Below are 24,449 nucleotides of genomic sequence, written 5' to 3'. Positions count from 1 at the left end.
AAATATTTGCAGGTGATAAGTCGTGACACCACCCGTGGTATGCGGCCAGATATGAGCCACCGCTGACTTGTAGTTCCCCTAGAACTACAGGTCGGTGGTGATGCAGCAGAGGTAGTTGAGCTCTCCACAGGTAGAGATTGGCCCACATGGCAGGTAAAAAGGGGGGGGCGCTGAGAATCTATGATGTCGAGATGTAATTGTTGTGCCTCGGGGCAGCCGAGCTGCTCGGATCCGGGCGGTCTGTGGCTCAAGGGGTCCCGGACCGGGGGCACTGTCGAACAGTTTTAAATGAAAAATAAAAATAAAATAAAAGTCCGACTACGCCACTCACGGTTTGCGGCCAGGGATCATAGGGCCGCCACTGCATGTTCCTACTGGGGATGATGGATGGGGGCAGCGTGGATGGTGGAGCCCTCCGTGAGCATGGTTTTTCCCTAGGGGTAGGTGAAGGGTTAACGTGGAGGCGTGTGGCAATGAAGCAGTCCAGGCAAGCAGAGCAGTTTGATGGTGTTTACTCACTGGTTTGACGCCTTGAGACGTACTGGATTCCAGTTGCGCCCGTGTCCTGATGGCTGTGCCTGTCAACCTGGTGCCACTCTCCACCTGTGCACTCCTGTGTATGTGGGTCCTCCCTGGCGTGGAGCACTTGGAGGTCCTCCTGGTGTCTAGGTTCTGCCGCAGGCAGCTTGGACTATTTAAGGAAATATGTCCCGGTCCTCTCTTTGCTGCTCTTCTGATGCCTCAGACATTAAAGGGTGGCAGATGAGTCCTGGAAACCCCTCCCGCCTGGAAGAGTTAACAGAGGGCTTGAAGTCTGTGTCTGTTCTGGGATCTGCAACCCGTGCGTGCAAAGTACTGTGAGCCCTGGATGTTCTCCCCAAAGGGCCCCTCTGTCCTTGGGGCTTGCTCTCTTACACTACAGCTACTTTCCTCCTCTGAGTGGCTGTTCTTACTACTCAGGTCTTTGCAGTCTCTTTTACTACCACTCCGCCGACTTTCTTACTCCTCACTTTCCTTTTTGTGTCTCAAGAGTCTCTGGTCTGTCTTGACACCCTTCCTCTTTCACTGTGTACTCCAGAATGACTGGTCATTAACCCTTCCCAGGTCACTGTCTCCTCCCCCAGGTCTGGTCTCTTCCTCCCAGTTGGCTGCCTGTTATCTCACAGTGCCCAGCCCTGTCATCTGGCTAGGTGTCTCCCAGCCGGGTACAGCGAGTGTAAACTTCCTTGTGTACTAGTGTGTGTGTAGTGGCTGGCACAGTTATGTTGGACTTAGGCTGTTACCTTAATTTTTGTGACACTTGTTTACCACAAGGGCGTCATATAATGGCGGGGTGCAGGGCCGGAGCCACAGACAATAACTGGGCAATGCAAGAATGCAGTCACAAGTTCTTTACTCACTGTTGATAGTTCCAGGTTACCACGACTAGTCAGAGGCTGCCCTCGGAGTGCTGAGTCCTGCTGCGATGGGCTCCAGCCGATCCCCGGATAGTTCGGAGGCACAATCCAGACCACTCTTCCCTTGTCATTTTCCTGTGCTGGCCTCTCCCGCCAGCCCCACACTTCACACACAGGGCCTTGAGCGGGTGTCCGCGGATCCCTTTTATGGGTGGCTTTCCTGCCTTGTCCCTTGGTCCTATGTGGTCACCTTTTCAGCGAGTTATGTGCGGTGGTGGCTTCGGTACTTGAAGTAACCTCAGCCTCCAGTTTACTAGCTGAGCCTTGCAGTTGTCCACTAGTCTGGAGACCGGTTCCCCGTTGTGGCCAAATCCCTCCACACCGGTATACCGGCTGTGGATGCGAGCCCATGGGTGGATGGCTCACTCCCATGACTCTAAAACTCCTTCTTTTTTGATCCTGGGATGAACTGGTTCAGCTCCAGACCCCAGGACCTTTCTCCTCCGCGTCCACTTCCTGACTGACTAACGTTGTACAGCCTGCTCCCACTAACTAAACCCCACCTCCAGACTAGCTTCAGGACTGTGCTTTCCCTAAGGTGCAACTCGCCCTAACCATGGCCTAATGGAGTGTCGCTAAATTAAGAGTGTGTGTCTGTGTGTGTGTGTGTATACAACGAGTTGTGGCCTCCTCCTTACCCGGGAATGGGATACCACGCCTCTGGCTGAGGTCCAGTACCTCTGTGGCGACTGGACCCTCAGGGGCGCCACAGTTACTTTTTAATAACTGGATTCCTTGTCATTGATTGACTATGTGTAGCAGTGTCCAATCGTCTGTTTTATTATTCACAACTCTACTAAATCACTCGACCTAATGGCTACCCAGTATGCGGGCTCGGAGGAGATGACCACTTTTATTGTTTTTTTTCATATTCACAATAAATCAGAGTAATGTGTCCTTAGAGCAGTAGAGAAGTTACTAAAAACATTTGTTTATCTCAGATGAGAGAAATGAGTTGCCAAGACCAGTTTGGCTACCCGAATACCAGTTGAATTGCACACATGCTTTTATTGATCACAGCACTTAGAAATCACATGACTGCCGCCTGTTCTTCACTCTTCTCTCAATGCTGATCAGCATAGTTATTTTAGCAGAATATGTATTACAAAGTGTGAGCGCTTTCACTTAAGCGGGCTTTACACGCTAAGAGATCGCTACAGCGATCTCGTTGGGGTCACGGATTTTGTGACGCACATCCGGCCGCTGTAGCGATGCCGTTGCGTGTGACACTTATGAGCGATTTTGCATCGTCGCAAAAATGTGCAAAATCGCTCTTCGGCGACATGGGGGTCCATTCTCAAATATCGTTACTGCAGCAGTAGCGAAGTTGTTCCTCGTTCCTGTGGCAGCACACATCGCTCCGTGTGACACCGCAGGAACGAGGAAGCTCTCCTTACCTGCCTCCCGGCCACAATGCGGATGGAGGGAGGTGGGCGGGATGTTTGTCCCGCTCATCTCCGCCCCTCCGCTTCTATTGGGCGGCGGTTCAGTGACGCTGCAGTGACGTTGCTTTGACGCTGATGAACCGCCCCCTTAGAAAGGAGGCGGTTCGCCGGTCACAGCGACGTTGCAGGAAAGGTAAGTAAAGTGACGGGTCTGGGCGATGTTGTGCCACACGGGCAGCGATTTGCCCGTGTCGCACAACAGATGGGGGCGGGTACGCATGGTGGCGATATCGGTACTGATATCGCAGTGTGTAAAGCGGACTTTAGTAAAGAAGCCTGAAATGATCATATTCTTGGTTTACATTTGATCACCATTCTAAATGAAAATGTACTTTATATAGTAGAAATAACATTATGCACCTTCACTTATACCTTTGCGTTACTTGCCTTGTGCTGATACGGAGATACGTTATGAATTAGAACCCATTCTTATTCTCCTGGCATTTTCCTGGTCCTGAACTCACATCTCCCAAAAGCTCCCTGCTGTTTCTGTGTGTACAGTTCAGGTTCTGTCGATGTGATTTTTTTTCGTAGACGTGCAGAAGGCTCTATATCAATCACAGAACCATAATCTGAAGTAGAATTTTAACCAACCGTTCTAGAATTCATTCCTTCTTATTAGGTGTTTAATCTGAATGACCATTTGAAATCAGCACTAGCTGGTGATCAACTGATTACCACACATCCAGCAGCTGACACTCTAAGTGAGGTGATGGGAGATACTAAGTGTAGCTAGACATTGCAGTACAACATGGCGCACATTCAACCATTTACTACACAGTAAGGCCTCTTTCACACGTCCGTGAAAATCACGCACGTTTTTTCACGGAAGTGTTAAAGGTGCGTATTGCCCTCCGTATGCCGTGTTTATGGCACACGTGTGGTTTCTGTGTGTTATCCGTGATAAAACACAGAGAACGGGAAGTTTCTGCTTACCTGTCCCTGGCGTTGCTGTCTGTGGTGCTGATCTTTGGTCTCCCACCTTGCTGACTCCCCGATGCAGCTTCCGACCTGCAGTGGAGTGAATATGCAATGAGCATAATGAGCGGGGATCGGAAGCAAGTGCAAGTGTGCCACCCCCACGTCAGCAGCCGAGCTGCTCGGATCTGGATTCGCGGTGGCTCGAGGGGCGTCCGGCCCCGGGGGTCGTGCGGCCACTCAAATGAAGGGGATATTTACAGGGGATGGTGTATTTACAGTTCGTGACGCCACCCGTGGTGTGTGATAAGTTTGGAGTACCATCGCTGCCGTTGGAGAGTACCCGGAGGGATGACAGAGGCAGCCAGGTGTTGCGACCCTCCACGAGTAGGGGGATGCCCCGGGACTCGGTGATGGGGTTGAGAAGTGCCGTTGAGGGGTGGAAGGGTCAGTTGTGTACTCACACAGTCCATGAAGCTGACACCGACAACTTGGTAAACCAAAGTTCTGGATACCGCTGACACTGAGGGGAGCACGTTTGGGTCCTGTCCTCGGTGGTGTTGCCTGATGATCTGTGACTTTATCCCTGGCACTTAGTCTGCTTCTTAGTTGGCCCCGGTAGCTGGAAAATAGTCGGGTCCCGCTCCCCAGTGGGGCTAACTGTGGGAGTTTGCTCTCAGGGTTCACGCTTGGGATTTCCTGGACCGTTTTAGTGGAAAGTCCTATCCCCGTTGTTGCGCTAGTACCCCGATTTTGGAGCAGGTGGAGAGCGGATATTGAAGGCTCCATTCTTGTCGGGTCAATGGTCAGGTTGCCTAAAGCTACTCCCTGACCTAGGATCCACATACCCCGTCGTGCCCTGGTCCCAGCCCGGTGATGGTACAAGGCCGCCGGCTGTCCTCCTCGACAATACCATACCCCTTGTCATGATCCCCTGAGATCGGGGGTCCACCTCCTACTAGGCCCAGACCACCGTCTGCCACATAGTACTTCCAAGGAGCCCGGCTCCTGACCTCCTCTCTCCTTCACTTCCAACACTACACTGGCCTAATCCGGACACTTCTGACCTCCCCTTACCAACTCCCAAAGTGGGCGACCCTATTTCACTCAGGCCATCCACTGGTGTGTCTGGTGGGTGTGGTGCAGAGTGTTCCCAGGATTTTGATTAGCTGGTTTTGGCAACACCAAAAGTTAGGGACCCATAACCAAGGAGGAGGTGGATACTGCACAGAAGGGCAGATTGCACAATACTCTGTGACGACCTGATAGGCCAGGGCGTCACACAAGCAGTGGCAGAGACAGCAGCGCTGGAGAAGGTGAGTACAGAAATTCTTTTTATTTCACAGGCACTTGTGTTTTCTCTGGTGCGTGTCACACGGATCACATCCATGTGGACCGTGTGTGGTCCGTGTGACACCTGTGATGCCGGCGAAAAACAGACATGTCTATGTGTGGAGCACACGGGCACACGCATGCTCCACACAGACACACTGTCCATGGCAAAACACGCATGTGAGCGCAGACCCATTGATGTTAATGGGTCTACTTGTGCCCATTTCTCCGGCACGTGAGGAAACGGACCAAACACGTACCGGAGACATGGACGTGTAAAGGAGGCCTAAAACTGGGTCTATCAAAGGAAGAGCAACTCTTTCCAGCTGCTGTTTGTTTTGTAAATCACATTGGGGTCCAAAGCAGGGAACAGCGAGTATGACATTCCTATGTGTCATTTGGATCGGTGTTGCCCTTAGTGACAAAAGCTCTTTATGGTATAAGGAGTTTATATGTATGATATAGTGACTTACGCTCAGGTTAAGTAATTACTCTGTAAAAAAATAAATCACAGAGATGTAATGGAAAAAACAAAATCACATAGTAGCACAATAATTAAGATCTTACCAATGTTTTAAGAAAAATAATAGGCATCTTCATAGTTTCATAGTTTCTAAGGTTGAAGGTACACTTAAAGGGAACCTGTCAGGTCCTTTTTTGATATTAAACTGTCCCAATGTCTTATTAGTGTTGCAATGTGCATTACACACATTGTTTTGTCAAACAACAGCTCCCCACACTTTTAATGATCAGATGAATGCATTAGATACCTTCTGTTTCAGTCATTGGGGTGGCGCTTGCCTTCAGTTCAGTCACAGTCAGTCATGCTCCATCTTCAAATTCTGCATGCTCCCCCTTTGTGATTGATTGCCTTGACTGGCCCGATGTCATGGCAATCTTCTATTAAATTACAACCGTAATGCTAATGTAGCCCTTAATGTAGTAAAAATGAGTTTGACACCCCTGCCTTAGAGGATGCCTTTTTGTCCTAGATGTAAAAAAGATCATTAAAAAGAGCTTTTTACTGTCCCCTCATATATTTGTACATTGTAATAAGATAACACTTAAAGGTTTTCTGTCACCACATTTGACCAAGCTAACCTAATAACATGGGCATACAGGTTATAGAATGCTGAACATTGTCACACCTGTCTGTCTCATATAAGATGTCTTGCCTATTTTATCAGTGTATATAAATTAGCTCTTCCAGTCTATTGGGCGGATGCGGTCTGGAATATAACTCCCTCTCCAGAGATATGACTTTTTTCAGCATTCTATGACCTGTATAACCATAATAATAGGTTAGATAGGTCAAATGTGGTGACAGATTCCCTTTAAGCCTTCATTTTTCTGAATAACCCCAAGTTTATTAACCTGTCTGGTATTGCAGTTCACCCATAAAATTGTGTAGCTTTCAGGTATACTTTGAATATTATTTCTCCTGGTTCTCAGGATCTCTGCTTGCATTCTTTCAATTGGACGTTTCAATACTTTCGCCCAAAAACTAAAAATGATTCAGGTAAATGGTTGTATATAATCAAAGGTACACAAAACTTGAACAGGAAAGGATTTTTTCACGTCTGTAGAATTTCCATTTAATCCTCTGGAGGCAAATGTCTTAAAAACTTTGAGAAACTGATACAAAAAGTATGTTAGAAATCCTTTATTTGATTAGATCTGAATATTGCTTTAATTTTGCATGCTGTATTAGTTTATTCATTTCTACATTTGTACAAGCCGCGAGCATACAGCTCCGTCATGAGGTCTTAACCTATTCTGAGTTATGCTGTGAATGAGAATAAAGAAGCAAATCTTTTCTTCTCCTTTCTCCATAGTCAATAATGACCATACGAGAGTATTTTTTAGAGAGCAGCTGTCATGTTCTACTTAGAAGAATTTATCCTGGTCCTCTTTGCAGCTATGGAGCCTCGGCATTCCCGGTGTCTCTCCCCGGTGCTTTATGTCCATTTACCTAAATATTCACACAATTAATTGCAGTTCCGCCGCCTCCACCACACTTTCAGCTCAGGTGCAGCTCAATACAATCAATTATTGATCGTTTTATTTCTCAGTGGAGATAATTATTCAGGTATTATTCTGGAGACGCTCAATGTGGACCTGGGAGGAAACCATGAAGAAGGCTCATAAAAATCATATCTTTTATTTATCAGTGGCATGGAGAGCATTATACAGAGTATTATTAGTGTATAGACATTCTGCATCATTATACAGTACATGCTTACATCACTAATGTAACACAGTGTTGACGTATTATCAATGTAATATGTACTTTTTGTAAAATGTCAGCCTGGAGATATCCAGACCCAGCGTTCTACAGACGAGCATTACGTAGTGTTACAAATGAACAGAACAGTTTTGTTATGGACAATCCCTTTTTGTTAGTAGATTACCCTGACAATAGGTTGAACAAAAAGAGTGTCCCACTGCTTGGACCCTGAAGAATCAGCTGCAGTTGTACAGAAATGTGTCAGCATGTGTGTAATTCCGAGAAGCGACAATGCATCACCCAATTCACATTACTATGATCAGACTGTTCATGCAAAGTACAGATGTGTGGGGTCCTCTCCAGAGTGGGTGATGGTTTTTGTTCAGCAGCACTTTACAATTCAGAGGGTACAAGTACAAATAATATTAGATGTTATAGAATAACCATAGTACAAGTACAAATAATATTAGATGTTATAGAATAACCCATAGTACAACAATTTAAACAAAAGGAGTGGGGTCCCCTTCTCAGCACAGCTTACAATCTGTAAGGAAATGGGGGGGGGCACATAATTAGGGCTTGTTGGGATGCCCATATAATCGGGAGGCATTTGGACAGCAAACTAACCAATACAAGTCAATGTCGTATTTCACATGAAAGATTGTTACATACAGATAGAGTTGAGCGGATCTGTGGAAGTTCGGGTTCACCATGTTCAGCCGGACTTTAGATAAAGTTCATTTTGAAAATAGGAGAAAATATAGTCTGCACACACCCATCCGGTAATGTTCCTCTTATAAATTAATGATTAAATCACACACATAAGATGGGGAAGGATAAAAACACTTGACGTGTTTCAGGTGTGTGACACTCTCTTAATCATAGCATATTCACAGTGGTTAATGTACTGAATGTAACCACTGTGAATATGCTATGTATAAGATTAACATTACCGGATGGTTTGTGCAGACTCCGTTTTCTCCTATGTCTCTGCTGAGCTGCACCAACCTTTTTTCCTACACCCTCTGGAATCCATTTCCCAGATCTCATGGACACTAAGCGGGTGAACTCTATTTTTCATACAATGTTTTTTTTCTGTTAGGAACCCGAAGTTGGCCAAACCCATTGGAAGTCACTGACTGGGCAGTCCTGCTCTGCGCCCCCCTGCAGCCAGCCATAAACAGATCACTTCCGTGGGAGGGCAGGGTTTGTTTGGGTTTTTCTTGGACACACTACATCAGAACTCCAGTAATAGCTATGCAAATACTGCAAGCGGCTCACACTGGGCCGATCACCGAATGTACCCAAGCACAGTGATATTCGTTTGAGTGGTTAGCATATGTAAAGCACCTGAACTCCGAACTTGGACACTGATTTTTTTTTAAAGTCCGTGTTTGGTGCGAACACCGAACTTTACAGGGAAAGAGATAGACAGACAGGGAAAGAGACAGACAGGGAAAGAGACAGACAGGGAAAGAGACAGACAGGGAAAGAGAGAGACAGACAGGGAAAGAGAGAGAGAGACAGACAGGGAAAGGGACAGACAGAAAGGGAGACAGACAGAGACTGGGAGAGAGACAGAGAGACAGTTACTATCCCAGGCAACGCCGGGTACTACAGGTAGTTATTAATATAGGAAATTGTACTTGGCTTTTATTTAATAAATTGTACGTGTAAAATCCAAATGCCAAATGCCATATAAATGTACAAAATGGATATACAGAATACATATGGATAACAATACAAATGAAGAATCAACTGGGTTTTTTTCTGGATGAAAAATGGACAATTTTGCATACCCGCATCTAAACCTGGCCCTAAAATGATATATTTTATGACATATAAGGGGTTTTATGTACAGCTGCATTCTCCGATCAGTGGCCAGTAACTGTGTATGAACAGTTTTGAAGTCATATACAGTACATAGAGTGTAGGGGACACTAGATTCTGGTCAATATTGAGGAAGGGAAACCTGAGAAAAGTTAGATTAGTGATGTGATATGCCTGCGTAAGAAAGTATTTTTAGGGCATGCTTAAAACTATGGACAGTGGGAATTAACTTTATGTTATGGGGAGATGGGAGTGAGAGGTTCTGATTATAGGATATTAGTGTTAGATCATTATGGAGAGCATGGGTAGGGTGGTAAATACAAGTGACGGAGGTGATGTAAGGCTCCTTTCACATTTCGTTTTTCCCTACGTCCACAGGTCCCGTCGGAGGATCCGTCCGACCCGCCCCTCCCCCACTCTGCAAAGCGTGTTCCGGACGCATGCGCCCAGCAGGGCCATTCACTGTAATGGAGCGCACTGCGTTAGCATGTGCTCTGTTTTGTGCCATTTTTGCACATAGACGTTTACTGCAGACGGACACCCGAACGTTGTGGACTACTTCGGACGGATCCTCCGACGGGACCTGGGGACGTAGGGAAAAACGCAATGGGAAAGGAGCCCAAGACATTGCAGAACTGTGGAGAGCTTTGTGGATGAGAAGGATAAGTTTATATTGTATTGAATAAATAAGCAAACCGTAATAAAATGCACCTAAAATCTAATGTCCAAAAACACCTGGTGTAAATTCTGCATATATAATATAGATAGATGTCCTTCTGATTTATGTCCATCTTGTAAAAGTGCTACGATATCGTGATCTGTGGATGGTGCGTGTATGAGGTACCTGTGCAGTGCTCCGGCCAGCAGTACTAGCACACAGTCGCCACAATCAATACAGTCCACCTAGACTGAGTGACATCAATCACTGATGAACAGTCCATAATCCAGGATATTGCCTCCAACGCGTCAGGCAATTAGTTTTATTCTCTTTTCTTTGGCGTCTGTAATCCAGTATACTATCACCAACGCGTTTCAAAGGAAGCATCCTTCTTCATCAGGATAGTGGATGTGTAACCGGTGCAATTACTGGCACAGAGCAGAGATCTTGGTATAGTGCTGAAATGGAAATATCAGGTTTAGACAAGTTAATAGAATGGAGAAACGCAAGAATTTTTAAAAATTCACTTTTAGATAAGAAAGCAGAAAGTCACTTGTGTTTTATTGTAATGCAGGGGTGATATCTTGAAATAAGGAGATATCTTTAGAGTAATGGTAGTGCAAGCAAAATGACTGTGTGGATAGACAGAAAAGAGGAGGAGACTAGAGATGAGCCACCCCCCTAGTGTTCGAGTTCAGTTCGGTTCGTCGAACGGCGGGTGTGTTTGTCGAACGTTCGATGAACACCTTCGAACCCCAATGAAAACAATGGCAGGCAAACACAAACACATAGAAAACACAAAAAAAGGTTCAGCTTACCAGCGTAGAAGCCACAGGACAAATCAGGAGGTGCACGGATCGATCCAGATGAGCCAGTTCTGGCAGACACAGACAGTCGCGCAATGGGAATGAACTCAGATGAACTTCACCCGATTTCATTGTCATCCTGCGGCTCTGTCTGTGTCGCAGCCTGATTTGCTGTCACCGGTGAAGGACGCACTGGTGACCGAAAATCCCCTGAGTGACTGAAGTGAGCCGCAATCAGCGTTGCCGTCACTGCAGTTAGCGGCCTCCATCATCCCCGCACACACTGGCCCCGTCATCCCCGCACACACCGGCCTCCATCATCCCCGCACACAATGCCCCCGTCATCCCCGCACACACCGGCCTCCATCATCCCCGCACACACCGGCCCCCATCATCCCCACAGACACCGGCCTCCATTATCCCCACACACACCGGCCCCCATCATCCCCACAGACACCGGACTCCATCATCCCCACACACACCGGCCCCCGTCATCCCCGCACACACTGGCCCCCGTCATCCCTGCACACACAGGCCCCATCATCCCCGCACACACCAGCCTCCATCATCCCTGCACACACCGGCCCCCATCATCCCCGCACACATTGCCCCCGTCATCCCCGCACACACTGGCCCCCATCATCTCCGCACACATCGGCCCCCATCATCCCCGCACACACCGACCCCCGTCATCCCCGCACACACCGGCCCCCGTCATCCCCGCACACACCGGCTCCCGTCATCCCCGCACACCAACCTCCATCATCCCGCACACAACAGCCCCGTCATCCCCGCACACACTGGCCCCCATCATCCCCGCACACACCGGCCCCCTTCATCCCAACACACACCGGCCTCCATCATCCCCGCACGCACCAGCACTACCTGAGTAAAGTCTCTGGTGACAGTGAAGCTCACTTCAGTTGCTGCGTGCAGCTGACACAGAGTGGTCGTGTTCTACGGCACTCCCTGTCAGCTTCATGTAGCAGAGCTGAAAGCGTCGTGTGGATTACTTCAGACCTGGATGGGTGTTTGGGGATTAATAAAGTGGTAAATGAGGGGGTTTTTTGTCTTTTATTCCAAATAAAGGATTTTTTGTTGTGTGTGTTTATTTACATTCACTACAGATTAATCATGGAAGGTATATCGGGGAAACGCCTGCCATGATTAACCTAGGACTTAGTGGCAGGTATAAGCTGCCATTTAACTCCTTATGATTCTGATTGCCACCACACCAGGGCAATTCGGGATGAGCCGGGTAGAGTCCCGGGACTGTCGCATCTAATGAATGCGGCAATTCCAGGCGGCTACTGGCTGATATTGTGAGGGTGGTGGGCTCTCCATAACGTGGCGCTCCCCATCCTGACAATACCAGCCTCCAGCCGTGTGGCTTTCACTTGGCTGGTATCAAAATTGGGGAAGACCGCAGGTTTTTTTTTTTTTTTTAATTATTTATTTATTTTACTGCACTATATTGACCCGCTTTGATTGGGTGCAGTGAGACAGCTGTCACTCAGCGTGGTGACGTGTCTGACTGCAACCAATCAAGGGCGTCGGTGGGCAGGGAAAGCAGGGAATACGAGATTGAATAATGAGCGGCAGCCATTTTCAAAAGAGGAAAAGCCGTCGGAGCTTTGTGACAGCCGTGCAGCTGATCGGTGAGTAGGAAAGAGAGAGGGATTGTGCTGGGGACGCAGGACGCATGCAAATACGCAATGTGTGCACATAGCCTTACTGTGGAAAGCCGCGCTTTTGGTGATCGAACCGTTATCGAACGTTAACTCGAACTGTCGAACATGAAGCAAATCATTCAAGTTTTGTCGAACAACTCGAACATCGCCCAAAACAACTCGAATTTGAAATTGGCAAACAGTTCGATTCGAACACCGCTCATCTCTAGAGGAGAACTGTGACAAAAATATTTGCATAAATTGAAGTGCTTGAAAAATCCTTCAAATCCAAAAAAAGTGGCGCTGATCCCCAAATATATTATATCAGAAGTAATGTCATGTTATTTTACCTGAAGAAGGCTATCTTTATTTAAGATATTTAGCTGAAACGCGTTGTAATATTTTATGTAATATTTTATAGTAGCCAAATAAAATTTCTTCTGATATAATATATTTGGGCATCAGCGCCACGTTTTTTGGATTTGAAGGATTTTTCAAGCACTTCAATTTACCAGTTTCCTGTGGAGGTGATTCACAGTGTATCAAATCCTAGTGAGCAGCAGATCAGCACAGAAATTGAGGAGATTGATCCTAAAGGGATCTATGGGTTTGATCTAACTTGAAAGAAGGTGAGTGCAATTTATGCACATTTCTTAATCATTTTTTATGCATTTGAACTACTACATTTAGAGTGACGCCGCAAGTGTCCCTTTTTATTTTAAACCCCTTAAGGTTTACCCTCGAAAAATAATTGCATTTGATTTTGGCAAGTAAAGGTAAAACTACTGAAAAACATACAGTTGAAACCAGAGTACTCTATACAAAAAAGCTGTTTCACTTAATTCATTTTTTTCAGGAGATATTCCATATTATGTAACTTCATGGGTGTCAATAACAATGAACAAGACTGTATATAGTTGAAACCTGAAGTTTACATACTCTATCTAAAAAGACACATATGCATGTTTTTCTCACTATCTGACATGAAATCAGAATAAACCTTTCCCATTTTAGGTGAATTAAGGTTCCCAAAATTATTTATATTTGCCAAATGCCAGAATAATGAGAGAGAAAGAGAGAGAATGTTTTAAAGCATTTTTATTACTTTCTGCAAAGTCAAAAGTTTACATATACTTAAGAATACTATGCCTTTAAACAATATGAGACAGCCCATAAATAATAATTTAAAAAAACTGCATGCGGTTCATCTTATTTTAATACACAGCCAAGATAAGTGCATAGCTTGGGTCTGCGGCCTGTAGCTTATGCTTTATCTTCTGGTATCATAATATCGGGGGACCCTACGCCAAATATTTTATTTATCTATTTTTATACCATGATAGATGCATACAGCATCTGTGACTGGAAGCAGTCAACTGGCACTCAGGGTGGGGGCGCACCTGACTGCAACCAATCATGGACGCCGGTGGGCAGGGAAAGCAGTGCATGAGCAATTAAGGTAAATGAGTGGCCCTGGAAGTGAATGAGCTGCCAAGAAGCAGTAACAGCTGTGCTGGAACCTCAGGACATATGAAGCGCTTGCTGCTATCCCTTATCCCTTTTACCACCATTTTTAATTGCCATATTCTTGGCTCTGTAGACTTATATGGGGTCCGGCATCCAGCCAGATAACTGGGATCCATTCTGGGATGTTTTTTTTTAATCCGGTTAGGTCTACCGGTCCCAGTTATCTGCGTGTCTGCCCATGACTAGTGGTGATAGTTGAGGTTGCCGGAACTCTCAAATTTAGATACGCTGGTTTCATAATAGAATATGCCATAAATGTCTGAAAAGGGAAAAAGGAACTACTGAGGCGCACAGACAAATTGGCTTTGAAATGGAATGTTTCTATATATAAACCCAAGAAAAGTAAGCAATTAAATCAAACTTCTAAAGGTTTTCCCATAATTGACTTATATATTTACAAGTTTTGTGCATTGATTTATGACTTGACAGCCTGTAGGATCTATCAGCTTTCAGATTTGTTTTAGGGAAATGTAAGAAATATTAATTCTGTTAATCTATTATATGGACTAGAGAGTCTGTAAATTGGTAAATTAGGTGAAATGGTTTTCTGATTACTACTTAACACGTTCATACATAATCTTAGAATAATCAGGTCCCTGTCGCACTTAACAGATCTTCAATGAAATGAAGGAACTGGGACCGTGACATTTTTTATTATTTTGTGCACTGTAGCTGTAATAGTTGAAGGAGAGAACATTGTTTGGATCAAAAAGTTCAAAATTAATCTGTTTCATGAAAAACATCCACACATTGAGACGTGCCCAAATTGATGTTTGTGAATTTGGACCTCTGAAACCCCCACAATCCTTAATCAATGGTCACAAAGTTGCATTTGAATACGGCGATGAGATGGTAGAGCAAGTTTTACAACTAATTAAATTTACTTTAAAACGTATATGGATATAGGATACACTTAACTCTTGCGATTAAAGGGGATCTCAGTGGCTAGGGCTCCAGCAATCACACATTTAGGACCTAATCTGTATATAGGTGATATATGTTGTTGGTGGAAATGTTTTCAATTAACCCTGTAGCTATTCATAAAATTGCTGGTGACTCTTGTTAAGAATGTATAATGTATTATAACTTCAGACTTTTTGTTTTTAATTGTTTGAACAAATGTGGGTTGTGAAGGTTCAAGCAGTTTAAAGGGAACCTGTCACCTTGAAAAATGCAGTTAAAGGAGAAAAATAGAGTGTCATTTTGCATGTAAATAGAGTTACAATGTTGCTTGGCTGCATTACTGAGAAAGTGGCTACAGAGAGAAAACAAACTTATTTCCTCCTGGGAGTCACCACCTTTCAGTGATAAAAGTGTGCAAGATACAGTTATAGTCATCTCTCGCAGTATTAATTGCTATTTCGTGAGCAAAAAATGACAGGTTAATTGACAGATGTATCTGTGCAGTGTGAGCTGGCAAACAAAGTGAGGAGGCGTGCTCTCTGTTGTCTCTCACAGTACTGACAGTGGTGACTTTTGCCCAGGGCTTCACAACATAATTTGGTAGAATTGCCGCATTGTCATAATGAATCAATTCCAAGGACAGCAAAAAATTGAATGGGATACATGTATTTATACATCCCCAGAACCACTATTAGAACATTAATTAAACACCAGAACCAAGTTTTAAGCATTTGAAGTGGATTTGGAGAGCTTATGATCAGTTTTTGCTCCAAAAAAAATGTGAACATAATCCTCCTCATAATCTCAAAACACTAACGTTTGAGTATTTTTAAGTTTTAAAATAGCCATGTAGCTTGTTTGGGTTGTTACATGTGTACAAGATCAGCACAAACTTCAGCACATGAATACAGTGCCAAGACCACTGTTTGGACATGAATGCAGTGACAGAACTAATGTCCATACATGAATTCTTTGCCAGATCCACCTTCAATAAATAAATGTAGCCTCAGAACCACTGTTAGTACACGAATGCAGCACCAAAAGCATCATCAATGCATGAATACAGCTCCATCATCACTGCAGATGCATGAATGCAGATCCAGAATCACTATCAGTACATGAATGCAGTGTCAGAACCATTATCAGTACATTAATGCCGCATCAGAACTAATGTCAGTAGATTACTGCAGTGCCAGAACCACCATCAGTACATGAATTCAGCATCAGAACCACCGTCAGTACATGAATAAATCACCAAACTTGCTAAAGCGATCAGTTGCAATGTCAGGCCATCAGGCCAGTCCTACGGTATGTACAATTGTATCACATTAACCTTCAACTTCTAGTGTACCTTTAACAATGGCAAGGAGATACTGAGAGCTGTTAACAGTTATCAAACTTCGAACCATACAGGAACCACATACTGTAACTGATAATAAGCAGGAAAAATCACAAATAAGCATGTACACTGAAGTACCTTATAGGTGACATCTTCTTTGATTGGAGTCGTTCGCATCCCTTTTGTCTCCAGGTAGTAAAGACGCCATGATGAGATTTTACCCCCAGAGCTCATCTTTGCAGACTTCCTTCTTCTTTGTCTTCAGAATGGCCTTCAGCTCAATCTTGAGCTATGGTGACTTGAAGGAAGAACGCTCTGTAGGAATATTGATCTTGAGCAAGCATAGATAGGTCCAGTAGGGTCTTTTCCACTGTTATCTTGATGGTATCAAGCCACTGGGTTGCTGGTCTTTCTCTTTGCCTTGTTCCTTCCATTTTTCTGACAATGATGTCCTTCTCCTGTGATTACAATCTTTGTATGATGTGTTAACGTAGGCAAATCGTAGCTTGGTGATCCTTGCTTTCAGTGACATGTCTGGCTTGATTTGTTTCAACATTAATTTATTTGTTCTTTTTGCCATCCATGATATTGATAACATCCTTCTCCAACACCACATTTGAAATGTGTTGATTCTGCTTCTGTCTTGTTTTTTTTATCGTCCAGGTTTTGCGTCCATATGTTACTACACAAAAAACCATACTATGTATGAGCCATGTCTTCATCACCAGTAAAATGTTCCTTGATTTGATGACCTTGTCCAGTGACTTCACTGTTGATTTGCCCATAACTATTCTCTTTTTGATTTCTGGTATAATCTCTGCATCTAGAATGATCATTGATCCAAGTATGTGGAAGTCCTTTATAACTTCCAGTTCATCACCGTTCAGCTCAAATGTGTCCTGGTCATACCTAGTAGTCAATACCAGTAGTCAATATCTTTGGCTTATTTGTATTGAGTAGGCATCTCATGTTATAGCATTCCATCTTGACACTCCGTAATAAGCCCTTCATTCCATCTATGCTTGTTGCTATCAATGCTGTATCATCTGTGTATTTAAGATTGTTGAGGATTTATCCAGCAATTTTGATTCCTTATTTGGCAAGTCCAGTTTTCCTGGAAATAGCATCTGCATAGAAATTGAAGAAAAATGGTGACAGAATGCAGCCTTGTCTGACACCTCGTTCTACTTTGAACCATGCCATGTCATCATTTTCCGTTCAAACTATTATTTCTTAGTCGATGTAAAGATTCCTGATGAGGCTGATCAGTTGGTTTGGTGCACCCATATCCTTCATATGATTCTAAAGCTTCTGATGTTCAACACAGTCAAAGGCTTTGCTATAGTCGATGATGGAAAAATAGAGCTCATTGTTTAAGGTTGAATTAGATGGACCTAGGTCTTTTTTCAATCGATGTAACTATGTTATATTCTTTGGCCTTTTCCATTATCCATCTAATGTTAGCAATTACCGTACATCTCTTGTTCCACTTCCCTTTGTGAATCCTGCTTGCTCCTCTGGCAGCTCTTTGACAAAGTAAGGCTGAAACTGTCTTTGTAGGATCTTCAGTAGGATTTTGCTGGCAAGAGGTATGAGCTCAATAGTCCAATAGTTTCCACAGATTGTAAAATCTTCCTTCTTCGGAATAAGAATAAACACTGATCTTATCAAGTCCTTGGACCATTTATCAGTTGTCCATATCTGTTGACACAGGCATGTGATTACATCAACTGCTGCATCAGAAAACTTTATTAGTTCTAATGGAATATTGTCATATCCAGGTGCTTTATTTTTTGGCAGAAGCTTTATGACTTATCGCAGCAATAGCATTGTTTTTTAAGATGTTCGGTTCACTATTATTTCCCTACTCCGTTTCTTGTCATAACTTTATTGCTCTTATAGAAGTACTCTATGTATTCTTTCCTTGATATGTTCTGGCTCATTTAGTTTGTTACTGTTGGCGTCTTTCAACACTTCCACTTTTGGATGAAACTTTCCTAGTATCGCTTTGATCTTTTGGTATGTCTTCTTGGTCTTGCCCTTCAGATGTTCATTTTCTATTTCTGTACATATCTTTTGGTAATAAAGTTCTTCACCTGTTCGAATGGCTTTCTTTAGTCTTTTACTGATTTTGTCTGTATCCTGCTTGTTACCTTTTGCTTTTGACATTCGTCTTTCTTCAGTGATCTTTAAGGTCTCTTCTGTTAACCATGGCTGCGGGAGTTTCTTCTGCCTCTTGTTAATAGTCTTTCTGTCTTCTTCAGTAACAATAGTCTTTATGTGTATCTATAATTCCTCAGGATCTTTATCCGTTTTCAGAGATACAAATCAGTTGTGCTGATGGTTCCAAGAAACTTCAGGTATTTTGGGGAAATCGAAGTTGGACACAACCTGTTCCCTTATCCTTTTGTGCAACTTGACTCTAATCTTTGCTATCAAAAGTTCATGATCAAATCAAAATCAAATCAAATCTTTATTTTTATATAGCGCTAACATATTCCGCAGCGCTTTACATACATCAGGAACACTGTCCCCATTGGGGCTCACAATCTAAAGTCCCTAACTGTATGTTTTTGGAGTGTGGGAGGAAACCGGAGTACCCGGAGGAAACCCACGCAAACACGGGGAGAACATACAAACTCCTTGCAGATGGTGTCCTTGGTGGGATTTGAACCCAGGACCCCAGCGCTGCAAGACTGCAGTGCTAAACCACTGAGCCACCGTGCCGCCCTCAATGATCAGTTCCGCAGTCAGCTCCTGCCCTTGTTTTCGCTGTAATGATTGACGCCCTCCATCTTTGTCAAACACATACGTAGTTAATCTGATTCTTTTATGCTCTCCATGTGTAAAGTCTCCATTTATGATTTTGAAAGAAGGTGTTCATAATGGACAATTAGTATGTCATTCTAAAGTCAATGAATCTTCCTCCAGGCTCATTTCATTCACCAAGTCCAAAGTAGAGATGAGCGATCTTTATCGACAAAGATCGGAAAATGTTAAAATCGTACGATCTTTGGCCAGATGGGGATTGGACATCTGAGCATTTACCGCAAATGTCGTCGATTTTGCCAAGGATCGTTAAATAATCGGATGGCAAAAACCATCCTCCTCCTGCCCATCACAGCCATGTCATGTATTGGCATGGATCTGATTGACCAATGTAAAAAAAAAGAAAGCAAAAGGATTAAAGCAGTACTTACTGCGTCCCCGCTGCTGTTGCAGTTCCGGGTCTGACAATTATATCTAATGCATATTCACTGCTTTCCCCTTCCACTGGCGTCTGTAATTGGCTGCCATTGGACCACACCCCCACCCTTTGAGGCAGTGTTTGTGATTGGTTTTAATCGCACATGCTGTCTGTGACCTTAGACTGGTGGTAATTAAATAAACAAATAAATAAAACAAATGGCATTGGGTCCCCCCTGTATTGATACCAGCAAAGATAAAGCCACCAGCCGTGCGCTAAACTTGGCTGTGTATTAAAACAAGAGGAACTACGTGCGGCGTTTTTAAAAAAATATTTAAATAAATCATTTAAAACATCGGCATGCGGTTCCCTACAATTTTGATACCCAGCCAAGATAAATCCCGGAAGCTGTAGGCTAGTATTCTCAGGCTGGGAGACTCATGCTTATTGAGAGGCCCCCAGCCTAAAAATACCAGACTGCGGCTGCTCAGGATTGTAGCATTCAGTAGATGCGACAGTCCCGGCACTTTATCTGGCTCTTCCAGATTGCCCTGCTGCGGTGGCAATCAGGGTAATATAAGGGGTCAATGTCAGCCCACAACTACCACTAAGCCCGGATTAGTGATAGGGAGGGTCTGAGACCCCCCCCCAAAACTAATTCTATAAGTAAAAAGAAATAAACAAAAACATTGAAAAAATCCTTTATTTAAAAAAAAAAAATATATATATATATATATATATATATATATATATATATATATATAAACACCCTCTTTCACCAATTTACTAACCCCCAAAACATCCAGGTCCAATGTAATCTACATTACAAGGTCCCACAACACTTCTAGCTCTGCTACATCTGAATTCACAGTGTGCGCCATAGAGCATGACTACCCTCTCCATCGCAGCAATTGTCAGATGCACCACACTGCAAACCAAGCTCTAGCTTGAAAGGGGAGTGAAGTCTCATCTGAGCATGCGTGCCCAGACTGCTGTCACTCACCGAGTGGTAGCCCTGCCTCCAGCAGTGATGTTCCCCATTCAGTTCATCTGATTCTGGTCCCTAGATTGGAAGTAGCAGAGCCAGAACAGCAACAGAAGGCTCTAGGAGTATAGGAGCAGCAGAGTACTAAGCTTGAAGGAGCAGGGCAGGTTGTAAACGAATATTAGGAAAGTGTTAGTTAGGAAGAGTTAGGACAAATGAAAAGGCATGGAATTAGTAGTGGAAAACTACTGTTTCATGTTGTCAAAAGTCAATTAACAAACACTTGGAATATAATAGGAATATAATTGGAATATAATAGTTTACATTTGACAATGGTTTTTTGCTTCCCTCTCTCCCCTACCAGAACCACCAAAGCCTATTGCACCGCCAGAACTTTTGGCAGTTGGAGCTACATATCTGTGGATTAAACCAAATGCCAACTCAATCATTGGTGATGGACCAATTGTCCTGAAGGAAGTGGAATACCGGACTACATCAGGGAGTTGGGCCGAGACCCATGTTATGGATGGACCTACATACAAACTCTGGCACTTGGATCCTGATGTGGAGTATGAAATACGTGTCTTGCTAACCCGTCCAGGAGAAGGTGGCACCGGACCACCAGGACCACCTCTCACAACTAGGACAAAATGTGCAGGTAGGCTGTGACTTCTAATACGCATTGTATTTTTCATTTAGCCATGTGATATTATATATTACACTGCTTTTTAGAGTATTACATTAAAAAATACATATCCATACTATTTGTTAGTCTTTATCATTTTCCACATGAATGTGAAATATGAAATCCAGCAGAGCACTGCAGATTAATTCTACAAAAAACCCCAAAAAGAAATACATTTCTTAATTCCAGCTCACCCCTTAATGATTGAAGTCTTTGAGGATGGTGCATGTCTTAGTCTTCATGGACTGTGAGCAAGGAAGTAATTCCGAAACGCATCTGCTCATGTTTTAATCTATTTTAACATGGTTTGAATAAAAATATAACTTTTTTTATCTACTATGGATGTCACTGCTGGACCCTATTTTTGCTGCAGATCAATTCTGTCTTTGACTAATGGCAAAACAAAGCCCTCCCCCACCTTTGCCAATAGGCAAGGCTTACAAGTCATTTGTACTGCTGTAGATTGGGTAGAGGGGGAGGCTCCTACTGCAGCCAGTTTTTCTACTGCCGCACAAAGAATAGTGATGAAAGGTAAGGTGGGCATTGCTGAGTTCATGTTTTACTAGTTTTAATTGTAATATGAGACAAAATTAGATTGAAGGGATTTTCCACTATTAGGACAACCCCTACTCATTCCCCTTGTTCTCCCCCATAAAAACAAATAAGACTATACTCACCTCTGGTGTGGCCATGGTTCCAGTGATGTCTAAAGTCACATGGGTCCCAGACATCGCTGGAACCGCAGCTGCACCAGAGGTGAGTTTAGGCTTATTTATTTTTATGGGAGCGAACAAGGGGAATGAATAGGGGTTATCCATGTAGTGAACATCCCCTTTAATGAAAATGGGTATATTAAGGAAGAAATCGCTGTAATATTTTTTAATTGCTGTACATTTTCTGTGTTTAGGTTCCTTTAAATCCCAGCTCCTAACATATATTTGTAATAAAAAGGGCTCTTTCTTCCACGTAGTGGGTGGAGGACAGTGGGTGATTGGAACTCGGTGGCTTTCGTTTTCTTGCCAGCAGAACCAGCAGTAAAACATTTATCTTAGCTAAATTAAAAATTAACACCAAATCAACATAATAGTAAAAAAGTACCTACTCATCCCCAACCTCAAAACCATACTTGTACTTGTAACACATGTAGTGATAAACCATAGACAGACATCTGTACATTTGAAGGTTCTCTACTTTACCTATTCATCCTAGGAAAAGGCCAGCTGAGGGCATCCATGCATCTTTGAAAGGATCCCACTTTTAGCTCTAATTCTAGAGTGTCTTGTTAGGGGTCCCACTAAGAAATTGGTAAAAAAGCATTCAATATTTTATTAAATGTTTTGCATCTTATCAAGACATCAGTCTTTTCTATTTTTGCTGTAACCCAATTTTAATAAACATTCCTCAATATGCTCCCATTGCTAATGTATAAATATTAAATATAGCTGTTCAGCATATTCACATTCAGCATCATTAAATTCTGCATCAGATTCACAATATATAGAGTTCATTTATATCAAAACACAGACTGATGCACTATAATAAATGGCCGCTGATTTGATAAAAGATGGCTGAAGTAAAAAAAAACAAACATCAAAGCATGCAATCCAGACTCTTTGTCATGTCAGTAGCGCCATAAATTGTCACGGGCAGCTTGAATCAGGCACTGTGTATGCTTTAATTTGAAACCCTACAAGGTCTCATAGAAACATAGCCAGTGATGACCTTGCCTCTTGGATAATTAAGGGCCATTTACACGCTGCAACATCGCTAACGATATATCGTCGGGGTCATGGTGTTTGTGATGCACATTCGGTGTTGTTAGCGACATCGCAGTGTGTGACAGGCTGGAGCGACCTTAAACAATCGCAAAAGAGGCAAAATCGTTTGTCTGAGAGAGGTTGTTTATTTATGAAAAATCGTTGTCTGGTCAGTAGCGATGTTGTTCGTCGTTCCTACGGCAGCACACATCACTATGTGTGACACCGCAGGAGCGACGAACATCTCCTTACCTGTGTCCACCGGCAATGAGGAAGGAAAAGGTGGGCAACATGTTCCAGCTGCTCATCTCCGCCCCTCCTCTGCTATTGGACGGCTGCCGCATGACGTTGCTGTGACGCCGCACGAACCGCCCCCTTAGAAAAGAGGCAGTTTGCCGGCTATAGCGACGTCACAGGGAAGGTAAGCCCATGTGATGGGTCCTAGCGATGTTGTGCGCCACAAGCAGCGATTTGCCCGTGACGCACAACCGACGGTGGCAAGTACGCTCGCTAGCGATATCGATACCGATATCAGAGCATGTAAAGTACCCTTTAGTCCAGAAAGCCAACTAAGGACTATGCGTCTTTGATGATTAGTCCAGAAAGACAGCTAAGGGCTATGCATCTTGGATGATTAGTCCAAAAGCCAGCGGAGGACCATGCCTCTTGAATGATTAGTCCAAGAAACCAGCTGAGGACCTTGCCTCTTGGATGACTAGTCCAAGAAGCCAGCTGAGGGCCATGCCTCTTGGATGATTAGTCCAAGAAGCCAGCTGAGGATGATGCCTCTTAGAGGATTAGTCCAAGATGCCACGCCCCAGTGGATTCTCTCCACCCAGCTTCACTTGACTGACAGGTCTCTCGCCATGTGTGTGTCTAGTGAAAGACCTGGCAGTCTCAGGGAGCAGGACAGGTAGAAGCTATTCGGAACCAGTCTCTTGGATCAGTCAGCCAAAACGCGTTGTGCTGAGCTGGCTTTTTAAAGCATGTTTTAGCTAAAGCTCTAGAGTGAGAGCAAAAGAAACACGGCTGCAATAACGGAGCTGATGTTTGATTCCTGCTACTTGCAATTCGGGCAAAAAAAAACGACAAAAAAGAGAAGTCTTTGGATTTGCCTCATATACCATTATATCCCATGGCCCAAAAACCACCAACAACAATGCAAATTGCACATAGAAAAATCTTTAATTGATTGGGTCAAGCATATAATTTTACATGGGATATAAAACATTATAACAGGTAAGGAGGTAAAAAGACACATGAGAGCGAACAAGAAATCCCCATGTGAGGCTGCATGGATCTAGCAGGGTAAACACAAGGGTATATTCCCAGCAGGGCCAGTGTAAGTGCCTTCACAGCAAACAGATTCAATGTGAAAGACAGAGCAGTACTAAGTAAAGAATCATAGGCACATTTACCCAAACACATAGCCCGGCAAGGAATCCACCAAATGTAAAACTCACATGCAGACGCACAGGGGGAGCAGTCCCAATACGTATTTCGTGATGACTTCCTCAGGGGACCGTGGACAAAGGAGGGGAATGGACAAATTTATACACTAGTGTATATCAAATCATTTGCAGCACCTGTCACGGCTGCAGAGCTAAAGCACACTGAGCAGGCGTGGGCGGCTACTCCAGCATCACCTGGGCTAGGGAAAACCCTATGATGACGTCACTTTTACCCAGAAGACGCTTCAGGGAGAGCCGTACACACTGCACAT

General features: G+C 43.9%; 1 protein-coding gene across 11 annotated transcripts in view; it reads left to right on the top strand.

Moving 5' to 3' along the window:
- Nucleotides 1–24,449, top strand: part of PTPRT (protein tyrosine phosphatase receptor type T) — a 549,351-nt gene that overhangs the window by 330,090 nt on the left and 194,812 nt on the right. For all 11 annotated transcript variants that reach the window (XM_075349848.1, XM_075349844.1, XM_075349843.1 and 8 more), the window contains exon 7: nucleotides 20,649–20,942. In XM_075349848.1, the coding sequence (XP_075205963.1) occupies nucleotides 20,649–20,942 (294 nt within the window). The remainder of the gene's footprint in view (nucleotides 1–20,648; nucleotides 20,943–24,449) is intronic.

Source organism: Anomaloglossus baeobatrachus, chromosome 5 (assembly GCF_048569485.1).
Source record: "Anomaloglossus baeobatrachus isolate aAnoBae1 chromosome 5, aAnoBae1.hap1, whole genome shotgun sequence".
Classification (NCBI taxonomy): domain Eukaryota; kingdom Metazoa; phylum Chordata; class Amphibia; order Anura; family Aromobatidae; genus Anomaloglossus; species Anomaloglossus baeobatrachus.
This window is presented reverse-complemented; position numbering and strand designations above follow the sequence as displayed.